At 49.5% G+C, this 20,991-nt stretch overlaps 1 protein-coding gene across 1 annotated transcript in view; it reads right to left on the reverse strand.

The window, feature by feature from the left end:
* LOC110327725 (zinc finger and BTB domain-containing protein 16) overlaps nucleotides 1-20,991 on the reverse strand; it is a 176,999-nt gene that overhangs the window by 67,064 nt on the left and 88,944 nt on the right. The window contains exon 2 of the mRNA XM_029543812.1: nucleotides 19,055-19,152. Coding sequence (XP_029399672.1) covers nucleotides 19,055-19,152 — 98 coding nt within the window. The remainder of the gene's footprint in view (nucleotides 1-19,054; nucleotides 19,153-20,991) is intronic.

The following is a 20,991-nucleotide window of genomic DNA, read 5'->3' on the forward strand; positions in this document are numbered from 1 at the left end:
GCTCACCGGGCCCGGCATGGCCCAGGATGTGGCTCTGTAGTGCTCCAGTTGGCACTGCAGTGGGGATGCTGGCCATACTCACCGTAGAACAGGAGGTAGAGAGGCCAGGGATGCAAGGTCTCAAATCTAAGGGAGGGTGCAGAAAGCTGAATGTTTGTCAGGGTGTGGCGGGTGTTCTGTGGGTTAAGGGTGGCCATGTGTAGATCCAGCTGTTGAGTTGGGAAAATGCTGGTACTCTGTGCATAGCTCAGGGTCCACTCTGCACAAGGTGAAACCCTGGGATGGGTTGGGGGCAACACCAAGGCACTGCTAGATCTGAGAGGACCATGCCCAACTAATGCTCTACTATAGCTGGGGGAGCAGCAGCATGGTACAGTGTCCTTAGACTTTGCAGGAATTCTGGAGTTTCTGTCTCAGGTCCCATAGGAAGAACAGCACACCTTGTTCCACAGTCTTCCAACCTCAACCAGAAAGGCTTTCAAAGAACTTCTGCCATAGGGTCTAGCTTGATGGTATACGTTCTCTCTCTCTCTCTCTCTCTCTCTCTCTCTCTCTCTCTCTCTCTCTCTCTCTCTCTCTCTCTCTCTCTCTCTCTCTCTCTCTCTCTCTCTCTCTCTCTCTCTCTCTCTCTCTCTCTCTCTCATACACACACACAGTAGAAAGCTGAATAATAATGTTATTAAAAACTTACATTCTAGAATCAAAGAAATCTAGGTGTAAGTTTCCATTCTACCGTTCCTAGCTGCCACCCTGAATGAATGAGCGGTTTCCTTTGTGTACCAGGGACAAACTGTTAACAGTTAGGATACATTTTTTTTTTCAACCCAGGAAAGTGAAAAGGAAAGGAGAGAAGTCATTCTGCTTTGATAATTCTTCATTCAGCCAAAGTGTCACTAAGCACTGTGCTTCCTATGGGACCCCAGGGCAAAGCAACAGTTACAAGGACAGATAGGGTCTGGGAGTCAGAGACAAGGAGCCTCCCTAGTCTGGTCCCATCATGCGCAATTTTTAACATCATCATTAGCTTCTAGCCACCCAGAGGGTAACACGTTAAGTCCACTGACTGTTGAATTACTTCAAAGAAAATCCAAATCTAATGGTAAATCTCTCTCTCTCTCTCTCTCTCTCTCTCTCTCTCTCTCACACACACACACACACACACACACACACGCACACGCACACACACACACACACACCCTCCTCCTCCTCCTCCTCCCTAAGAGTGCTGGTTTGGAGCATCTCGCCTAACTATAGTCTCCTACTCGCTTCTCCACAGCAACTCCCATGACTGGATAATCAAGGCCCATGATTGACTCCTCCTCTGAGAGCTGGGAAGGGTGAGACATCCTTCCACACACATTATACTTGTGGGGACTGAGGCTAATGGTCAAGCCCAGGGAAGTCCTACAGTGCTGTGGCATCCATCGGCTTACTTGTACTGTCAGTGGCACCGTATAAACTCTGAACCCTTAGATCTCTCTTTGAAAGGGGACTGTTCCCCTTTATACGACAGTTTAAATAAGAAACTGTTAAGAACCTGGTGCCAAGTAGGTGTCCAAGTCGTTGTCACTACAAATGAGATTCATGTCCTCAAGCTGAGGAATAGCATCCCCTAGGTTTGTGCCTCCCCTTGTGTCCTCAAATCCTGAGGGGGAAGGCCCATTCCTGAAAGTGAATGGCTTGGGTAGATGAGACCCTACCTCGATGCTCTTGTAAACACATCCCACTGCTTGGGAGGGAAGACAAGTCCACACTTCCACGTAGCATGGTAAATCACCAGCTCAAGAACAAATAAGATGACCCCCCAAAAACTATGAAGAAAATTCATTCCGGATCTCTGTCGCTGCCTAGGCTGTTAGAGCATGGGTGAGCCTTGGCTCCCCCAAAGTTCTAAAGTTTGCGAGAGAAAAACTGAAAGGAGTGAGGTAGGAAGGTCACGGCAAGGAAAGCTTGATATGTGTACAAAAGGGAATGTGATGGCTCACAGCTTCGGCACTGGGAAGGCTGACTGGCTGTGTTCAGTGAGGGCTGGGATCCTCTGTTCAGCAGGGAATTCTCCCTGATGTAAATCCTCTGATCTATCAGGTGGACTGACAGAACAGAGTGACCAGAGTCCGGTGCTGGAGTAATCATTAGCCAGGGCCCAGGATGCACCAAAAAGGCCACAATGGAGACTGAGTCCTGAGCACCAGGGACACAGGACTTTCAGGTGTTGGGAACAGTTTTATCTAAGGGAGTTGGCATTGCCACCGTGGCTAGGGTCTTTTTTAAAACCAGGGAAACAACAACGGGAATTCCAGCCATTTCATAGGAATGCGAAAAATACGCAAACTCTACACATCTTCCTTGATGAGCTCACTTTGGGACGTTCAGGTGAGAGGGTCAGAGAAGTGAGAGGGACTTCTCCTGGCGCCAAGCATCCCCCATGCTGTCGGTCACCTGAGCCTCTGACCTCCTCTTATCATTCCTTAAACACCACACTCCTTCTCATTCCTTAAACATCACACTCCTTCTGCCGACCCCTCAGACTGCTTGGTCCCAGGCTGACATCCTGATGCATGCACGTGAGCACACAGACACACCTGCATGCATGGACCATGCTTCTCGGGTCAAACTCACAAGGCTTCTGGGACAATAGAAAAAAAAAAAAAAACAGCCAGGTATGGGCACTCAGAGGGCGAGGCAGGGGGATCCCTGTGAGTCTGAGGGCAGCCTGGTCTATACAGCTAAACCTTGCCAAAAAAAATAAAAGATGAAAAGAAAAAGGAGGGAAGGAAGGAAGGAAGGAAGGAAGGAAGGAAGGAAGGAAGGAAGGAAGGAAGGAAGGAAACAAACAAACCAACAAACCAGAGCTACTTCAAAGATGCCAAGTCAGGATCAGGACGCTGCCTATCCTATAAACCTTCAAGCTTGTGTGTGCCATTGCTACACCCTGACACTCCCACTGAGTTTGGACTTACGTTCCAAAAGTGGGACACCTTCCTCCTGCAGAAACACTCTGGTCCTCCCTTCCTCCAGGTGGTTTCCTCTTTTCTCACCAAAAAACGATGCCCTGTCTTCTCACAACGTGTTGACCTCTTTGGGAATCTCTGTACAGACAATTCTCTCACCCCCTCTCTTTCTAGAATCTTCCATTCTCTCCCTACTCCTTCCATCTCTCTCCAATGCCACTCATAACTGTGTGTGTGTGAAATTCCCCTTAAGTAGTAATCATGTTTCAACACTTGGCATGACACAGTCTTTCTGAAGACTTCAGACACTATCTCCAGTGTGACCACCACAGCACTGTTAGAGGAACCACTTGGCAGGGCTCAGGCAGGCCCATTCTGCTCCGTTCCCTTGACTGTGAGCTCTATAAGCTCCAAAGATGGCTCTTTTCCTCTAGAAATGCCACCAGGAAGCAGCACCCAGGTCTCCCCAGGGTCCAGGCTAGGCTGTCTCCTCCAACATTCGCCTTCTGGCATCTATTGACAAAATGCCCTGTCAAGAAACAACAGTGATTCTTAAAGGAGAGACATGGGATCTCACGTTAAAAAAAAAAAAGACCCTGCTCTCAAAAGACTAAAGCAAACACGATTGTCTTGGTTGACCTTCAATTACCAAAAAGTCATTTTGTTCCGTTCTTGAGCATCCCTGGTACACCAAAGCTTCGGTGAAAGCATCCACCTCTGGGCTCCCAGGGCTCCTCCACCCCCACCTTCTCTGATTAACACGCCGGAACATTTACTCACTGCCCTAACTGAACCCTTTACCTAGGACAGCTGATGTCACAGGGTAAGTGCTAAATGGGTTAAACTTAAGCCTAGCAATCCATTCTAAAATTTGGATCTGCCAATCATTTAGGATTAATACCTTCATTTTCTCTCCTCATCCCCTCTCTCCTGGAGGAGACTTCAAATGAAGAGAGAAGCAACCACGCCACCTTTGCTGTTGTGACAGCACTTTGGAGGCAGCGGATCTCCTTGCCTCTACTCCCACCAACCCACCTCAGACCTTGCACCCCAAGGGTCTGCCACCATCCCTCTCCCTTCCTCCGACCCCCTCGGTGGCACCTTGAGGCTGCCAGCCTTTCCAGGCCTGCTGTGACTTTCAGAAAACAGAGCAGGACTATTTTTAGCCCTTCTCAGCCTAAAAACTCCCCAACACCCATTCAACTTAATCGCTTTATTGAGGACAAGAAGTGAGCTCTCTAGCCGGGTGCTTCTGATGTTAGGGAGTAGTAAAAAGTTCAAACCGGTTAGAAACGACACTCATTGGCTTGCCTTTGGTGTTTCTGAAACCCTAATTGTGGCTGCAGTCATGGATCTAAGGAACTTTGTTGGTTGCAGAGTCTGGCTCCCTGGCCCCCTGCACCATAATTGAGGTGTTACATTACAACCCAGCACTGCCGGCTTCGGGCTCAAAATTCAGAAGGCTCAAGGCGCCACACTTCTCAAAACAAAAATATTGCCTGTCACAATTAATGTCCATCTCCCCAACTGGGGGAAAGCATGACTGGCAGTTTCTGGTTCACACTATACAAAAGGTTCAAGGGGTGTGTGTGGGGGGGACTCTGTCCAGGGTGAAGCCCATGGCATTATTAAAGTGCTCCCAACAACTAAAATGACATCGAATTGCTGCTTGAAAACAGAGCGGTTTGTTTGGTGTAATTAGAGGACCTGCGAATTTGGTGCTCGCAGAAAATAGACTGTTGGCAGCGCTTCCGCACGCACCTCTGAGACTGTGACTTCCAGAGCATGAGGGTCAGCATTTTGCAAGTGGGCAAGCGGTACCACGTGAACTTGGGAGCTGGAGAGGCGGCATCTCAGAAAGCTGAGGCAAGAGACGAGTATGGCTCCATCCATAAAATGGACATGTAATATGGACTGGAAACAGGTCTTACGGAGGTATGGTGAGCCAGAAAAGCTCCTGCCCCTCTTTCTTTCTCTATTTGTTGTTAAGACAATCCTGGCAAGCCTGAAACTCATTATGCATTCTAAGCCAGCTTCAAACTCATGATAATCCTTCTGTCTCAACTTCTGAGATTCTAAGCATGTGCCACCTTGCCGGGCTGGACCCCACCCCCACCCCTTTTCCTTCTTAGGCAAGGTACCTGAAGCACCTTCCTAAGACTCCTGCTTTTTGAAAGGCAGAGGCAGAAATGCTCCATTAACTTTCCTAGCTAATTTTACAATTTAACCAAACACCACATTTCTGCCTCCATTCAGCCAGCCTCTGACTGTGACAAACTTATAATTGCGGAGACGGTGGGAACAATTCAGTCCAGGCCGGAGACTCAAGACAGAGGCTTGAAAACAGCACTGGGGAAATGGCTCACTTAAAAACTAAAAGAAAACCCAGCTTTACAGAGGCCCCCCCGGAGCAGAATTCACGGCTGTGCAGGACTGAGACGTGACGGAAGAGAGCCAGGCCAGCCATGTGGTGTCAGAAGATGGAGTGCCTGAGTGACAATGACTTCCTGTCACCTTGCGGGCAGGGGCTATATTGGGACGCCTAGTTACATGCTGTTCTCCTAGGGACATGATTCAATGCTGATGGGTGGCAGGCCAGAGGCCAGGCAGGGCCACCCAGAGGACAGGATCATGGCCATGCCCTAGGGCTCCTTCCAAAACATATTCAAGGTCCAACTGGCACCTACTGAGCCCAAGCCCCAAGAGAAGCAGCCCCACTCATAGCTACTGACTCTGGATAGAAGCAGGGTTCAATGGAAAGACGTCCTGGCAGAGAAAGTATCACCATTAATAAGCCTACAGTATAGAATCCTTCAGGCATCTAAGTGCCCAGCTGTTCCTAGTCTTTTAGACTAACACCTTACCCATCTACACTGGACAGATGTCCAGATAGACACAAAGCAACCATCTACCTTATTACAGGGCTTGTGTCTGGCCCTGCTCTCCATGCCTGTGGAAGACGCTGCCCTGGGAGTCTCTGTGTTCCTAATTCAGCCTCTTTACTGCCGGGTCATCTATCTCCCAAGTGGAGGATGCTCCTATGACAAGGACGTGTGACTCCAGGCCCCAAACCTCAATCAAGACCAAAGGAGTTCACAGCAGCGCTCTACCAGACATCCTGGGCCGTTTCCATGGAAGAACTCAGGCTGGGGCGAGCTGTCACCCAAGACAACAGCTTACCCCAAAAGTCTCATATCCAGGCTTTGTCTGTCCCAGACTCATTTAAGGAAAGCAACTGAGGAAGACTCTGGAAAATCGAAAGTTTCAGGGCATCATTCTCTCTCTACCTGGAGTTACCTTGTTACTGAAATGAGTGTGGCCTTGCATAATTACGCCAGCAGAACTCAGTGCCAACGAGCGCTAGGTGCTCAATTAGTTTCTAATAGCCAGCCAGAGAGCTACGAGGTTTAATCCGCCTACCCCAGAAGGCTTTTTATCCCAACTACCTAATGAAAAGTACAGAACTTGGATTTTTTTTTTTCTTTTTCTCTGGCAAGTGAAAGACTTCTGTTCCACATGGGCTTGGCTAGGGGGAAAGAGAAAGGAGTGTGCCAACTACTGGGGGCTGGGATAAAGGGGCTGAGTCTAGAAGAGGCACGTGTACCATACTGAATCCCGGACGGAGCCAAGTCCTTAGAGAAGCCCTTGGTGCTCCCTTCATCCCTGCATTCAGTCTTACTGATGCACGCACACATAAGGGCATTTACCATGTGACCTAAAGGGACGGTCTGGGGTTTGAGGTGACGCTCACCTGGGAGGTGGCCTCATTGATCCTCTATTTGTCCTTAGGATGACCTAATAGCTTCAGTTCACCCAAGGGCAATGCTGTATGCACTGCACTCACAGGCTGAAGCTTGGAGAACCCCCTCCCCCTCTCTCATATCTACCTATCTCTCCCTCTCTTGGTTTGCTTGAGATGGCCCGTAGTGCCTTGTGCATGCTGGGTATGTACTCCTGAGCGAACGCCCTCCCAGTCCTTAGTCTTCTAATGTTAAAGCCGGCCTGTAGTTCTCAATCACCTGGCCTCTGCCTCCCAAGTGCTGAGATGCGGGGTGCCGGGTCTCCACCTACCCACACCAGTCAGTCTTCGTTTTCACTGCAGGACTTCTCGACTGGCCACTACGGAGGACCACTATACCGGAGGACCCTCAGGTGGATTATAAACCTTTGATGTTCACTGTGGACACCAGAGGCGGAAGCGCAAAGGTGCCTGCCTGTCTGCCTGGTTCTACCTCAAAGATGTCCTTGCTCTCTTCACTATGGAAGATGAAGACAACCCCTTCCCTCATAGGAAGCTGAGCTCTTCCTGGACACGGCTGCCAGAGGATCCTCTCCCTCTATTTAAATACCACCCACCCTCTTCTGGACTACTCCCCCTCCCACCCCATCCAAGGGACAGTCTCATAGCTCCAAACTCCCATGGCAGCCATTTGTTTCCCTTGCGGGGCCAGTGAACACCCTTCCCTTGCCGGGCTCATGCGATCCTTTCAGCTGGCTCTCTAGCAGAAGGCAGGTCAGGACGGTACCACTAACTCATCCGCCCTGCCTGGGTTGGCACACGCTGGCCCCTCAGTCCAGCTGCTAACAAGCTAATTCGTACATGTGATATCTGCTCTCATCCCTCTGACACCTGTACATGTAGGTGGGCTCCAGAATATCACCTCGAGCAAGTTCCTCTGCCGGCCAACCTTCACAATCAGGTTACCACTAGGTAATGAGTTTACCCCTCCAGAGAAGGTTCCAGCACCCGCAGTGTGTGCCTGGAGAGACACCAAGGTTGTTCTACATTAGACAAAACAGTCTCTTGTCAAAGGATACAGCTGCACTGGACAAGATCTGAAAGACCAGGGAGACCACACCCTCATGATAAGTCACACTCCCTGTGCTGGGTGTATCCCACACGCTCCTTCCTTTCAGAGTGGCAGCACCTGGTGACCATGCCTTTTACTCCCGATCCCAGGGTGCCTTCCCCAAGAAAAGATATGAGACCACAGGTAGCTGTCTTTCTCTCCCTCCTCTCTAGTGGGGCGTGGTGATGGAGAGGAGAAAGGGTACACCACTGTCCAGATCTCCAGGAAGCTGAAGCGGCATGCTGTCTGACCTACAAACCACCTCTTCACAGGCCCGGAACCATCTTCCTCCAGCCCTCCAAAGAGTGACCAGGTCAGGCAATCAGCGAACGCACGCTGCCCTGGCCCAGCAGGAAAGGTTAATAAGCCACACCTGCTCCTGGTGGCCGGCCAAATGAAGCAGCATCCGATAAGGTAGGTGGTGCTTCCTACCTACCTCAGAGTCTCGAAAGACCAGGCCTCCTTCCTCTCTGCTCTCCAGTCTCACCTCCACAACCTCTAAGGCACCAGGAGCCCAACAGAAGGAAAAGCAAGAATGCTGACAGTCAACAGTGGAGAGATCTAGGTGGGGGTCAGCCCTGGTCAACCCCCCACTCTGGCTTCCTGATCTCAGACAGGCTCAGCAGTGGATGCTGTAAGCCTCAGAGTCTTCATCTACAAAGGAGCACCCGAGTGTCAGAGCTTCCAGAATGCTGGCACGCTGCGATACCTGGAAAACAGCAGGCATGAGTAAATGTGCCTTTCTATGTGTCTCAATCCAGTACCATAAACCCAAAGCCAGCCATTTATTCAAAAGATATTTATTGATTGCCTACTGTGTGCTAGGCTATAGAGAGGCAAGATTTACTGATTGCCTCCTGTGTGCTAGGCTGTAGAGAGTCAAGATTTACTGATTGCCCTACTGTGTGCTAGGCTGTAGAGAAGCAAGAAAATAGGCTGTTAAGGTCTTTGCCTCCCTCTTCTGATCCAGACAGCTGATCCCAGGGCTGGAGGCAGCAAAGGAGAGCCTCCATTGCATTTCCTGCCCCACTCCCACCCATTTACACAAAAGGCCAGGGTCTACCCACCATTCAGGTTCCTAGGCGAGGTGGCATGGGCGAACGCGGAAATACACGAATCACATGTCCCCAAGAAGCCTAGGTCCTAGCACATGAAAGGAGCAATGGAATAAAAAACACTCCTGAACCAAGGAGGTGACAGGTTACGGGGGGGTGGGGTGGGAGTGGGGGAGAACAGATGGCTGAGGGCAATCAGATGGAGGAGGACGGAGACCAATCAGATGGAAGAGGCCTCCTGCACTGCCTGGCCAGGCTCACCCTGGGGCTGAGCAGACTGACTTTCAAAAGACAGGAAAAGAAGGGAGCAGGTCTCTGGTCCTGGCTCTGTTCCTAGCAAGATTTTATTTAGAAACAACTACAGGCGGGTCAGAGCCTCTTCTGGCAATTCCTAAAACTTCCTGGACAGACCCAGTCCCATCCTAATCGCAGTGATCTGTGCGGGGCAGGTCAATCACCAAACAGCTACCCCTGTGACAGAGGAGACATGCCTAGTCAAAGGGAGGGTCTCGTCCGCGGAAGGAGGGGCTGAGGGAGAGGAGGGGGTTGGAGAAAATATGGATGAGGGTGGGAACAAACAGACCCAGGGAATTTATGCTTTGGAGTTGTTTACTACCTAATTAATTCAATCATCTTCAAAACAATTTTATTTATGTTCTGTTTACCACATCAAAAGTGGGTGTGAGAACAGGGATTCTAAAATGCTGAAATAATACCCTGAGGCATCTATTTTAATCAGTTTTTAAAAAAATTAAAAGGGGGAAGTGGGAAGAGTTAAAAAGAAAAAGAAACTGTATATCTCTGTTTTTTTTTAATATATATATACAATCTTTCTCAGTCATGAGACAGACAGACAGAGAGAGAGAGAGAGAGAGAGAGAGAGAGAGAGAGAGAGAACTGAGCCCTCTCTGAGAGCATTCCTGGCTGCTGAAAACCGAGCTTGTCAAAAAAAACAAATCCATAATGGCCCGAGGCTCCTCTCCAATCTATTTTCTGCTCAGCTGGTTTTAAATGAAGTTATTATGAGTCATTAAAACACCCGCAAGCCAGTGGAAGTCAGCCAATTACAATTTTAAATTTAGCCTGTTCTCTGCCCCATTCTCTTGTTTTCTTCCTTTGCCCACAGAACGCTGCTGCTGTTATTTCCCCCTCCCTTCCTTTTATCCAAAGTGGAAGAGACAGTTATGAAAATGCATACTACAGCACACCACACAGAACCATTCATAGGAAACCCAAATTATTAAATTAAAAAAAAAAAAAAATCAAACTTCCCCCCACCCCCACCCCGTTCCCAGCGCCCAAAGTCAACGCAGAGTCTCATCTTGGCTCTCTGGATTCCTCAAACTCTGCTCAGTTGGCCTGAGAGGTCAGAGGCTATTTTGAAAATGAAAAGGTTCTTCACTGGGGTCTTGTTGAGAAACACTATCTACCCATCCATTAACTTATTCCTGGAGGAATCCAAGGAGTGTGTGTGTGTGTGTGTGTGTGTGTGTGTGTGTTGCCACCAACATCCAAAAATTAACAACCAACAATGAAGCTGAAATTCAAAGGTAAAGCAGGCTTTGCAATCAGGCATGAATGTCCGTGGCAGTCACTAGATATCAGGAGCTCATTTTGTTTTTAAATCTTCAAGGTAATGGCCTGTGTGGACCCATTACAGCAAAGAAACAATTTTCAGTATTTCATGTAAATGCTTCGCCTCCATCTCTTTTTTTTTCCCCCTCATACTTGTGCGCACACAGACACATGTTCGCTCCGCATCTGGTGAAGATTCTACCCTTCATTCTTGACTGTTTCTCCAGACTTTCCAACAAGGAGCTACCTTCCTAACTAAACACCTGTCCAAGGTTACCCCCTGCCCGACCTAGCCTGCGCCCGATGAATCTATGAGTTTCATGGAGCAAACCTTAAGAGCTCTATAGGCATCTCCATCACCCCCAGGTCCCCTCTCTCAGGCACAGAGACAGTCAACACACACTCTGCAACACACCCAGTCTCCTTCTACCTTCACACGGGTTCCAGGGATTGGGCTCAGCCCACCAGGCTCGTAGCAGGCGCCAATGAGGACCTCGCAAACCAAAGCCCGTTCTCCTGTCTACCAACTCCCCTTAAAAATAGTATATAAGAGGACTTCCACAGAACCAAAGTCAGGGCTGAGCAGACCCACTCTTGTCGTTTCAAAGCGAGGGGTCAAGCGCACGTGCCTCAAGCTCTCTCCAGTCATGTGCGTAAGAGTCCTCACCAGGCCTCTGGGCCAGAATGACCTAAGGTTTCCCACTCTGACTGACGTCTAACTTCTAAGCTCAGGGACACTGAGAGTAGTAAGAAAGGAGACAGACAGACCAACAGACAGATGAGAGAAGGCAGGCTAAGGCAGACGGTGACAGAGACAGATGAAGACACAGGAAGGGAGACAGAAAACACGCAGCAGTGTCGAGCAGCGGCTGCGGCTGACATAGACACAGGACGGTGCCAAAGAGATGAAGTGAGATGGAAGGAGATTGGGGGAGAAGCGGAAGCAGAGTGAGACAAAATAAACACCTGCAGAGGGAGGGAGGCAGAGACCCGACCCCTGCGGGGAGCACGGGGAGAAACATCAGCAGCACTGTGGCAGGGCAGGCACAGACCTGGGCTACAACAACACTGGCCCTGCCTGGCTCAAGGACTAGGGAGCAGAGGCTAGAGGTAAAGACGGCCATGGGAGTCCACCCAGAAACACACTTCTGTCAGGGGTGGGCGGCTGCGCATGCAGAAAGCCCAACCAAGGTATGAGGACTCTGAGAATATGTAAGCCTCCTTGCTTTCAGGTCGATCCCACGAAAACAGTCCTGTCCTGCAGCTGCTCATGAGATTCTACTCATCATCCTTAGACAAAAATCAAGGGCTAGTAAAGGCACCCGGAACCTAAGCAGGATGAAGAGAAGCAAAGAAAGACTCCGAATGAACAGCAGTTGGACAGACATCCCACCCTTTCCTCTAGGGCACTGCTCACTCCGAATAGGAACGTCACCACCTAGCTGTGCAAAATCATGCTGCAACGGGGAAGGGGTGTGCCACCTTCTTTGGGGACAGAGAGAGGAGAGAGAGAGAGAGAGAGAGAGAGAGAGAGAGAGAGAGAGAGAGAGAGAGAGAATGAGAATGAATGAGAGACAGGAAGGAGATATTACATAATTCCCACTTTCTTTCTTCCACCCTTGAAGTCATGTTCTATCTGTCAGGCTCCTTTCTGAGGGTGTTGGGGGGGGGGATGACAAATCCAATCCAAAATTCAACAGCCTGTGTTCTGTTCGGAGAGCACACAGTGTACTGTACAGCCCATAAAACTCCAAACAGCCTCCAGACACTGCTGCAATCGTCCTCCATCAAAACACTTTGTCTTGCATACAAAAATAAGATACAGCGCTGAACAGAATACAAAATCAGCCCATTACAGTACAGAGAGACTGCTACTTAGCAACGAGGGGGCTCTAAAGCCTTCAATGCTCTACAGGAAGCAAAATCTGTCGAGCCTGTTGGGCAAATGATAAACATTAGCAGTATTAAAAAACACAAAAGCCATGTAAGTGGATAGACATAATGTAGAAACGAATTTATAGAATAAATTGGGATGGGAGGGGGCTTGTAGGGTGTGGGATGAAGCTGGGTGGGATCCAGGAGCGTCAAAGGAATGAGTTCTCCGGTCCTGCTACACTGACATACGTAGAGATGTGTGTACTGGGGGTATGTAACCCCTTCTCCACATGGGTTAAGAGGTGAAAGGCTAGAAGAAAACTGGTGGAAAAATACTGTTTAATAAAATGACCTGCGAAGAATGTCCCCAACTTTCTCAGTTCAGTTAGCCTGAGGTGAAGCCTTGAAGGCTTTGGGACCTCTGAGTATATACTCAGTGACTCTAAGGTGGCAAGATGTGGGGAGGGAGCACTTATCCTCCAGGGATGAGTGAGCATGACACCCTGCGCCATTGCATATGACACATGCTATAAACAAAACCCTAGGCCAAAAAAAAAAAAAAACCACTACCCACCCAAACAACAAACCCCCAAACAGCCCATGTGGGCTGGAAAAATCAGCGAATTTCATCAGGTAAAGGGGAAAAATACTCAGGCTAGGAATCAGAGGAAGGGTTTCGGATCCCAGCCAAAACAGGAGCTAAAAAGCAAAACCATATTCGCCTGCGCTCAGCTGAGGCTCTGGAGGCAAAAATGGAGAAGGGGAGGGGTTGGGGGGATGAGGAGGGGGCTACAGGGAAGGGGCCAGCGCGGAAGGGGGCAGGAAAGAAATGTATTTTTCATCAGCCAGTGTATAATTTATAAACAGCATTAAACAGTTTTTGTTTTCTTTCTCCTCTCTCCCGTGTAGGGGCTTGGACCGCAGTCAAGCCTGCATTAATTTCTGCTTTGGGTACAGTGTGTTCTTGGAGACGCATCTGCAAGCGATCATAAACTCTCTGGAATGCTGGCAGAACATCCAGACCTGCCGGCAGGCCAGTGACGACACCACTCTGGGAAAAAGTTCAGGAAGCTGGCCAAATTCAGAGGAGGGAGAGGAAGAGCGAAGAGTGTGTTCAAGAGGGAGGAGGTGGGGGAGCACTTTCCCTGCTTGTTCCTCTCTGCCACCCCAGTGTGTGGACCTCTGAGACACCCCACTGTCGACAGGAATGCTCAGAGGGTGGGCACCTCTCAGGACCCAGGAAGGAGTTAAAGGGCCCTAGAGAGGATATATCCAAGGGTCTCCCAGGTTTTTTTTTTTTTTTTAACCCTGATAGCAAAAAAGAAATTACCCTCCAGAAAGGAGGCAGGGTGAATGGAGCACCTACGGATTCTCATGTGCCTGGGCAATTCAGAGCTGCAGGTCCTGAGAAGCCATCTTTGAACTCTTAAGGCAGCCTTTCTGATGATCACTGTGGGGACCCCTCATTTAGCAGTCACAGGGACTTGCCAGCTGCCCTCCTTTCCTTCCTCCTCTGTCTGTAAGAACCTTGAAGTCAAAAGCTAAGTGCTGGGAGGGAGGGAGGGAGGGAGGGAGGAGAGGAGGTCAACTCACTCATCTTTGCCAACTTGTATCCCCCACCCCACACCATCATAGCAGCCTAAGAAAACCAATCTTGCTTCTGGTCCCAACTTTTCTAGCACTTTTCCCTGACCCCTGAAAGACTCAGGCCTCGGAGAATAAGCTCAGGCTACCCCATGTTCCCACTGAAACTGTAAAACCCATCAGCCCAAGCCTTCATTCCTCTTCTACACTCTGGAGTGTGGAGACAAGCCTGGTCACAGGAGTGGGCTCTCAATCAGCAATGCTGATAGCACCAGGCCAACGGAAAGAGTGTGTTATTCTAGTGTGGGGAGCTCAGGATACTCCACACCGTGGCCATGTCCATGGTGGACTACCTGTCGTGACTCTGGAAAGGTCTCCCCTATCATAAAGTCCAGGCCAATCGCTAGCCAAAGTCCAGCAGCCCTTCTGAAGGAAAAGCACTGTTCTCGGTCACTCCTGCCTCAATATGCGGTTTTCCAGTGCTGGGGAGTTAGAAATCACTTTACCCTTCCCCCGTTTCTCATGCCTCTGTCCTGGGCCCTGCATACCTTCCTCTGTCCTCCACACACCCTGCCCACAGACCCCATCACAAGGGATGCCCACCATCCTCACAGTCCAGCTTTCTGTGATTCCTCCTGAGCACTGCCCGCACCGTCTACGCAGGGTCCGCATCACCTGAAGCTCTCCAACCCTTCCTTCTTGACACTTGGTACTACTCTTTCAACACTGTTTTATAATTAACCTGATGCATCCTGCTAGAGCAAGTTCCTCGAGGGGAAGGATGCTGTGGCATCCATCACTGCTCGATGCACACAGCCTCACCCATTAGTGCCCATTAAGCATGTACTCGATCCAAAAGCGAATGCTACCCCCAGGATGGGGCCTGACCACCTAGACACCCAGACCCCTCCAACCAAACGGCTGTGTCCAAAACAGAGCAAGCAGTTGTAGTGTGTTTATAAGCCGGCAGTCTGTCAAGCTAAGGTGTGGCAAGTTCATGTAAGCCGAATGGGAAGGTTTATACAGGACAGGTTCAGAACCCACTGAGTCACAGACTGTGGTCTGTGGTCTGTCCAGCCTCACATCCCAGCTGGAAATCACCTCCTTTTAAAAAGCAAATGCAAAGAGCTGGGGACCTGTCAATGCTTCCTGGATGACTCCCATGGGAACAGGGCAGTGTACAAGGCTTTAGAGTCATCTCTGGACATGGACAGTGGGCTGGGACTCTTCTGCTGCTTGCCACAGCCCTATACCTACCAACATTTCTCTTCCCTCTACGAGCCATACCCCAATTCCTCAAGCCCTTCTGATCCCCAAAACCATCTCTAAAAGGCAGAGCTGGACCAGATTAGCCATTAGTTAATGAGTTATGTTGGTGGTGGTGGTCAATTTAAACTTACTGTTATCATCAGGTATACCTCATAAACACTTGGGTAGTTAAAGCATTCAAATCGGGTTAGAAACTTCAATTAAACTGAACATTCACTACCACCATTTAGGGTCTTAAAACCCAGCACAACTGAAAAGGAGAAAGTAAGAGAGATGGGAGGGGAGAAATCGCAGCCTCTCACAAGGGCCTCCTACAGGGCAAACTTCTAATTAAACAAATTGTCAATTTCAACACAATGAAAACTGATTTAAGAGAGTAAATTTAGTATTCTAGTCACTGCAAATAAGAGCTTGCCTTGTTGATCTCCTACAGGCTGATTTCATCTGATAGGGAAGTGAGGAGGAGGAGGGAAGGAAAGACGCGGAAGAGGTAAGGCAAGCCAGTCCTTCCTTACAGAAATAACATCATGGAATTCAGTGCATTCTCTCCTCCGGCATCGCAGAATCTCCTGTTTTCACCCCACCCCTTCCAGATCAGAAAAAAAATATATATATAAAAAAAAAATAATCGCGTACGATGACAAACTTGGCTGAGCACACACTGTACATACTGTACCCACAAGTCTGGCCCGCAGCCAGACCTGGCTCAATGCCAGGTCTACAATAACAAACACAGGCTGTGCTAGCCAAGAGGGGGTGGGGCGGCCAGCACCAGCTAGGGAGGGAGGAAGGGAGAGGCATGCAGCCTGGTGGAGCAGAAGGAACAACCAAGATGAGCCTGGCAAGGACGGGCCCCGCTGCCGCAGTGGAAACACTGAGGGAGCCACCAGGATCCCTGCCCAGGATGGAGTTCAGGTCTCCCCACACAGCCTGTCCTTAAAAACAAAGGAGAAGGACGAAAGCAGATTCCCTAGGCCCCAGGCAGCTATTCATCTTCCCACCCTTTACCCTCTATAAAAAACGGGTCTGCACTACAGATCCTGAGGTGGGCCTCAGTGTCAGTTCTTAACACAAAGCCTTCAAACCAGAGAAGAAAAAAAAAAAAAAAAAAAAAAAGCTGTCATGCTGTCTATGATAGGTTCCAGACCAGCCAGGGTGTAATGATTGATAGATAGGTTGGTTGGTAGGCAGGCAGGTAGGTAGGTAGATCAGACAGACAGACGACAGACAAAAGTTGACCTTTTTTTTTTTAAAAAAAGACAGGGTGTTAAGTAACCAAGCTGGCCTTGAATTTGCTATGTAGCTGTAGCTGGCCTTGAATTCCTGAGCCCTTTGATTCTACTTCCCAAGTGCTGGGATTATATCATCTAACGCAACAGAATTCCCTTATCTGCTATGGGGGTAGTGGTTGCTAGAAGACCGGGAACCCCTCAGACCCAGACCCTAACCTGCAGCAGGTTCACGTCTCTAGTGGGGGCACAGGTCAGGAAGTGGTCTAGCCTCCCTGGCTTTTGGTGCTTCTTGGATATCAAGACGCACCTGTACAGGAGTGAGGGGTCTGAAGGCAAAGGGACAAAACAAAACAAAAAACAGATTGGAAAGTCTCAGACCCTGCAGGCTCTGAGCTGTGGAGCTGTGTGCTAGGAAGAATTAAAACGAAATGGTAGCTCATCACCAACCCCTCCCTCACAAGGGCATTGGTGGCAGATGGATTTCAGAGGGACCAACCATATAATGGAAAACTAAGAAAACACATCCCACTTCCTGAGGCTGGAGAAGCATAAAGACCATGAGACCCTCAAGTGGTGACTTAGATGGGACCAAAGTGGACACTCCCTCGGGACCTGCCAGCTTGCAGCAAAGTGATGGGAAGTCACTATCTTGTCAGAAGTAGGGACACCAAACCCACCTAAAAGTAAAAGTTCAGTAGCTCTCAGCACATCTCAGCCACACACCCCAATACTGTAATGTAGACACGGGTTCACAACAGAGCTGGCGGCCAAGTCACGCCTGCTTCCACTGCCTGGAAGAGTGGGTCTAGTGTGTCCCCCATTCCATGAAGCCCCTCAGCCAGGAAAGGATTTCTGCTGCAGGTGAGGCCAGACAGGACCTTTAAGTCCTCGAGGTGCTCATCAAATGTCTACCTAGGCTGTACTCACTAGCTCATCTAAGCATTTGCTGATGCCAGGCAATGTATTAGACATAACATCGGCCTGATCCTGTGCCCTAGCAGTTTACTGTCTGTTAATACTTACCAAGTACCCACCACACCGTGGGCACAGGGGCAAAAAGGTTGTGTGAGCCTTACAAGCTGAGTTCTCAGGGTTTGAGTTAACTGTCCCTGCTTTACAGGCAAGGATGCTGAGGTTCCGAAAGGCCGAGCTGCCTCATTAGGAAGTAGGTGCCCAAGTTTCCCCGCACTCCATTATCCTGCTTATCAAGAGGGGCGATAAGGCAAGCCCAGAGAAAACAGCGACATGGAAGAAGGATTGGGCTCAAAGCATCAGCTACAGAAATGGGTGCTGGAGGAGGGCACGATTACCTCTGACTGAAAGTGGGGAGTGTTTGGGGTGGTCTTGGGGTGGTCTTGTTTTTGAAAAGGGTCTGGAGGATCCTGGGAAGGTGGGAGAAGGGTTCTGCCATGCAGGTAGAAGACGAACAGAACCGAAGCACTCGGTAAGCACCGTGTGAATGAAGCCACGTGAACTACGCAGCGAAGTTTCAGTGGGGTACCACAAAGTCGCCGATGAGAACTTAACACCATCATCCGCAGACAACCCACCAGGCTGGAAGCATCCAGGGTGAGATGATGAGGCATGCCCTGGGTTGACAGCCTCAGAGGTAGGCAACACGGAAGGAAGTCTAAGCAGAAGTCATCCTATCGAGACCCGTGAATCACCTACGGCAGGCCAGGGAACTTTTCTATGGAGACGTGTAGTATTATTTCATCCAATTCTCACAGCAGAAAAATCACCTCGATGTGAGGGCAACATCTCGTCCGCACTGACCATCAGAGATGGGCTGAATTTGTCCACAGTCACACAGTCAAGTGTCAAATTAGTGTCACGAGAGGGGATTGGAATCACATGCTAAAATCTCAGAGGACATACTGCTTGACGCAACACGGCCGAAGCAGGGCAGTTATTGGTAGTCACCTACATAAAGAGAGCAAGACCCAAGAAAACGGACCGCTTCTCCCCTAAAATATGAGTGCAAAGATTAAAGACGAAGCTACTATAGGGAGAAGGTTATGACCTGACAGGGAAGTCACTGGTACCACAGACGGCAGCTTAAAGCCTGCAGCGTCAAGCCTGCAGGGTCCTTCCCAGTATCCAGAACACCAGGCACAAAGGGCGTCAAGGGCTTGTCCCCTCTTTACACAGCTCTGGGGCAGAACAGCTTTGCCTGAACATGAGCAAAATTCCTGGCAGCCATATACTCAACCCCACTAGAATTGGATAAAATTAACTTGCAAAAGACAGCTCGCTATAACTAGCTTTGAGTTCCAACCTTTCTATATCTATTTAATTAAAGGCTCTTGTATAATGCGAACCCAATAGTCAGATTCATTAGACAGCGAGAACCTAATTCCACAACTGTTTCTGCTAATGAAACTGCAGTCTACTTTAGGAGGTAGATCGCACAGGGCACGGGTTCCAGTGATGGCCTGGGAACCCCAGGGAAAAGCATGCAGCTAGGTTCCTCTGATGGGCACCCTCGCAGGGTGGCTCTTCTGCAACATGGAACTGGAAGGAGGATCCAAGGGACACAGTGGACCAAAGCCCTGGTTGGCAGTGAAGACAACTAGACCGGGGCCAGCTCTGAGCTAAGGGTAAAAAGGGCAGGAGGTGGTTGTCTATACCCACAGGGGGCCGCTGAAGGAGACCTTGCCTACCTGAATGAGCCAGTAAATGCATTCTCAGTCGCAAACTGTCCAGGAACCGTTTTCCACAGAGTTCACACCCGTATGTCTTCATCCCACTGTGCAGTTTCCTGTAGGGGAAAGGAGAAGACAGGCTGTCACTGCTGACTGGACAGAAGGCTCACCCTCGCTACACACACACACACACACACACACACACACACACACACACACCTACAGGCTTTCAGAGTAATCCCCAGGGGGAACAGGAGGTGGTGGTAAGGGGTGGGACTAGTAAGAGTCTCATCCTATTCCTGATTCTGGGACAGTCCCCGTATGTCCTATGCACATGGACTGCTGGGGACAGTACCCATGGATTGCCGTATCCATTCCTAATCTTGTTCCTAGAACACCCCTCATCGCTTTAACACTAGTACTCAGACTCGGAAATCAGATCTGAGTTAAGAAGAAGAAAGGTTTCAGCATATTGGGCACTCATACAGACAGAGGGTTCACTATCAAACTAGAACACATCATGGACCAAGCCCTTCTGGCCTTTGCTCACCTCCAGGCATCACTAACTCATGCCCTCTCCTACCCCTCACTGGACTGTGCCAGACTCAAGCTCCTGCCATCAGTTAGACTCAGAAGGGTGCACTGATGTCATGTCTTTCTCCTCATATCTAAGGCACAAGGCTGGGTCTTTCCAAATGGGCCTAAGAAGAACAGGTTCTATAAACAAGTATGCTTCTCTCTTTCTCTCGGTAGCTAGATGCTCTTAGAGTAGCCGTGACCCCACTTCCCACTCTAACAGACAGAAGAACTGCAAAAACATCAGACAGCTTCCACCAAGAATAAGGTCCTTTATCCTGGCAAGATCCTTCCATACCTGTCATCTCGTTACCACCGTTGAGATTCTATGAAGTGGCATGTCATTACCATGGCAACAACTGGTCAAAAGCTCTGAGACAATGCTACCTCTTATCCTACATCTCTGCTGGGCTGTTTCTGCTTAGACCCTTTGCCATGGAACTGGTCATTTTCAAGGAACTCAGTGGGCCAGCAAGTAGGGAGCTGAGCATCGGGAGGGGCTCTGAGCTACTTATGTGAGCTGGCCCCAAATGCTGACTCTCCTTCCAACACACTCCTATCCTCAAGTCTCAGTGGCCACTGCTTGATCCAGGATCCAGCTACAACACCTACTCCAATCTCTTGTTTCTCCCCTGTAACTAAGGACCAGAGCTGAGAGTGACAGACAGACGGACAGACAGGATCTGAGGCAGCGGGACAGGTGGGAGACACAGGGCTCTTTGAGAGCCTGCACTACTGCTGGGCAGAATGACCACAGTGTGCTATAAAACCATGGTGGGCTGCAGAACTGGTTCTGGCCATGCTAGGGAAAACCAGGTGATATTACATACTGGAACTGGCATTGCCAAATCACAAATGACACCCAACCACACACTGCTACCAACTTACAGATCCCTGTGCTGTACTAAAACCATTCAGTGGCCCCCAGGGGAGCCTCGGTAGCATGCCAAGCAATGGGCCACCTTAGCATGAGGATGGCACCTAACACCATGTGTGCAGCCTCCCGATAGGGATCCCAGGCAGTTCTCTGCAGAACTCTTTCTCAATCGCATTGTTCTGTTTGCTGCCTTCCTCTTCCCCCTTGCCAAAGATGAATGATTTCTCAAGCACAAACACATAAACACACACGGTCTCCCACAACACTCTAGGGCGCCCCACCCATCCCCCATGCGTTATCTCACTCTTGGCTGTGGCTGATCTATCCAAATTGAGAAAGAGTACAGAACATTTTAACTGAACATTCTTTACTCTGATTATATTTCACAATGTCAGGGCACTGGGGCATGTCCGAATAGTGTTTGGGGCAAAGCGTGTTTTTAAATAGGTACCCAGGCATCTCTCTCTCTCTCTCTCTCTCTCTCTCTCTCTCTCTCTCTCTC

The sequence above is a fragment of the Mus pahari genome, chromosome 10, assembly GCF_900095145.1.
Source record: "Mus pahari chromosome 10, PAHARI_EIJ_v1.1, whole genome shotgun sequence".
In the NCBI taxonomy this organism is placed as follows: Eukaryota; Metazoa; Chordata; class Mammalia; order Rodentia; family Muridae; genus Mus; species Mus pahari.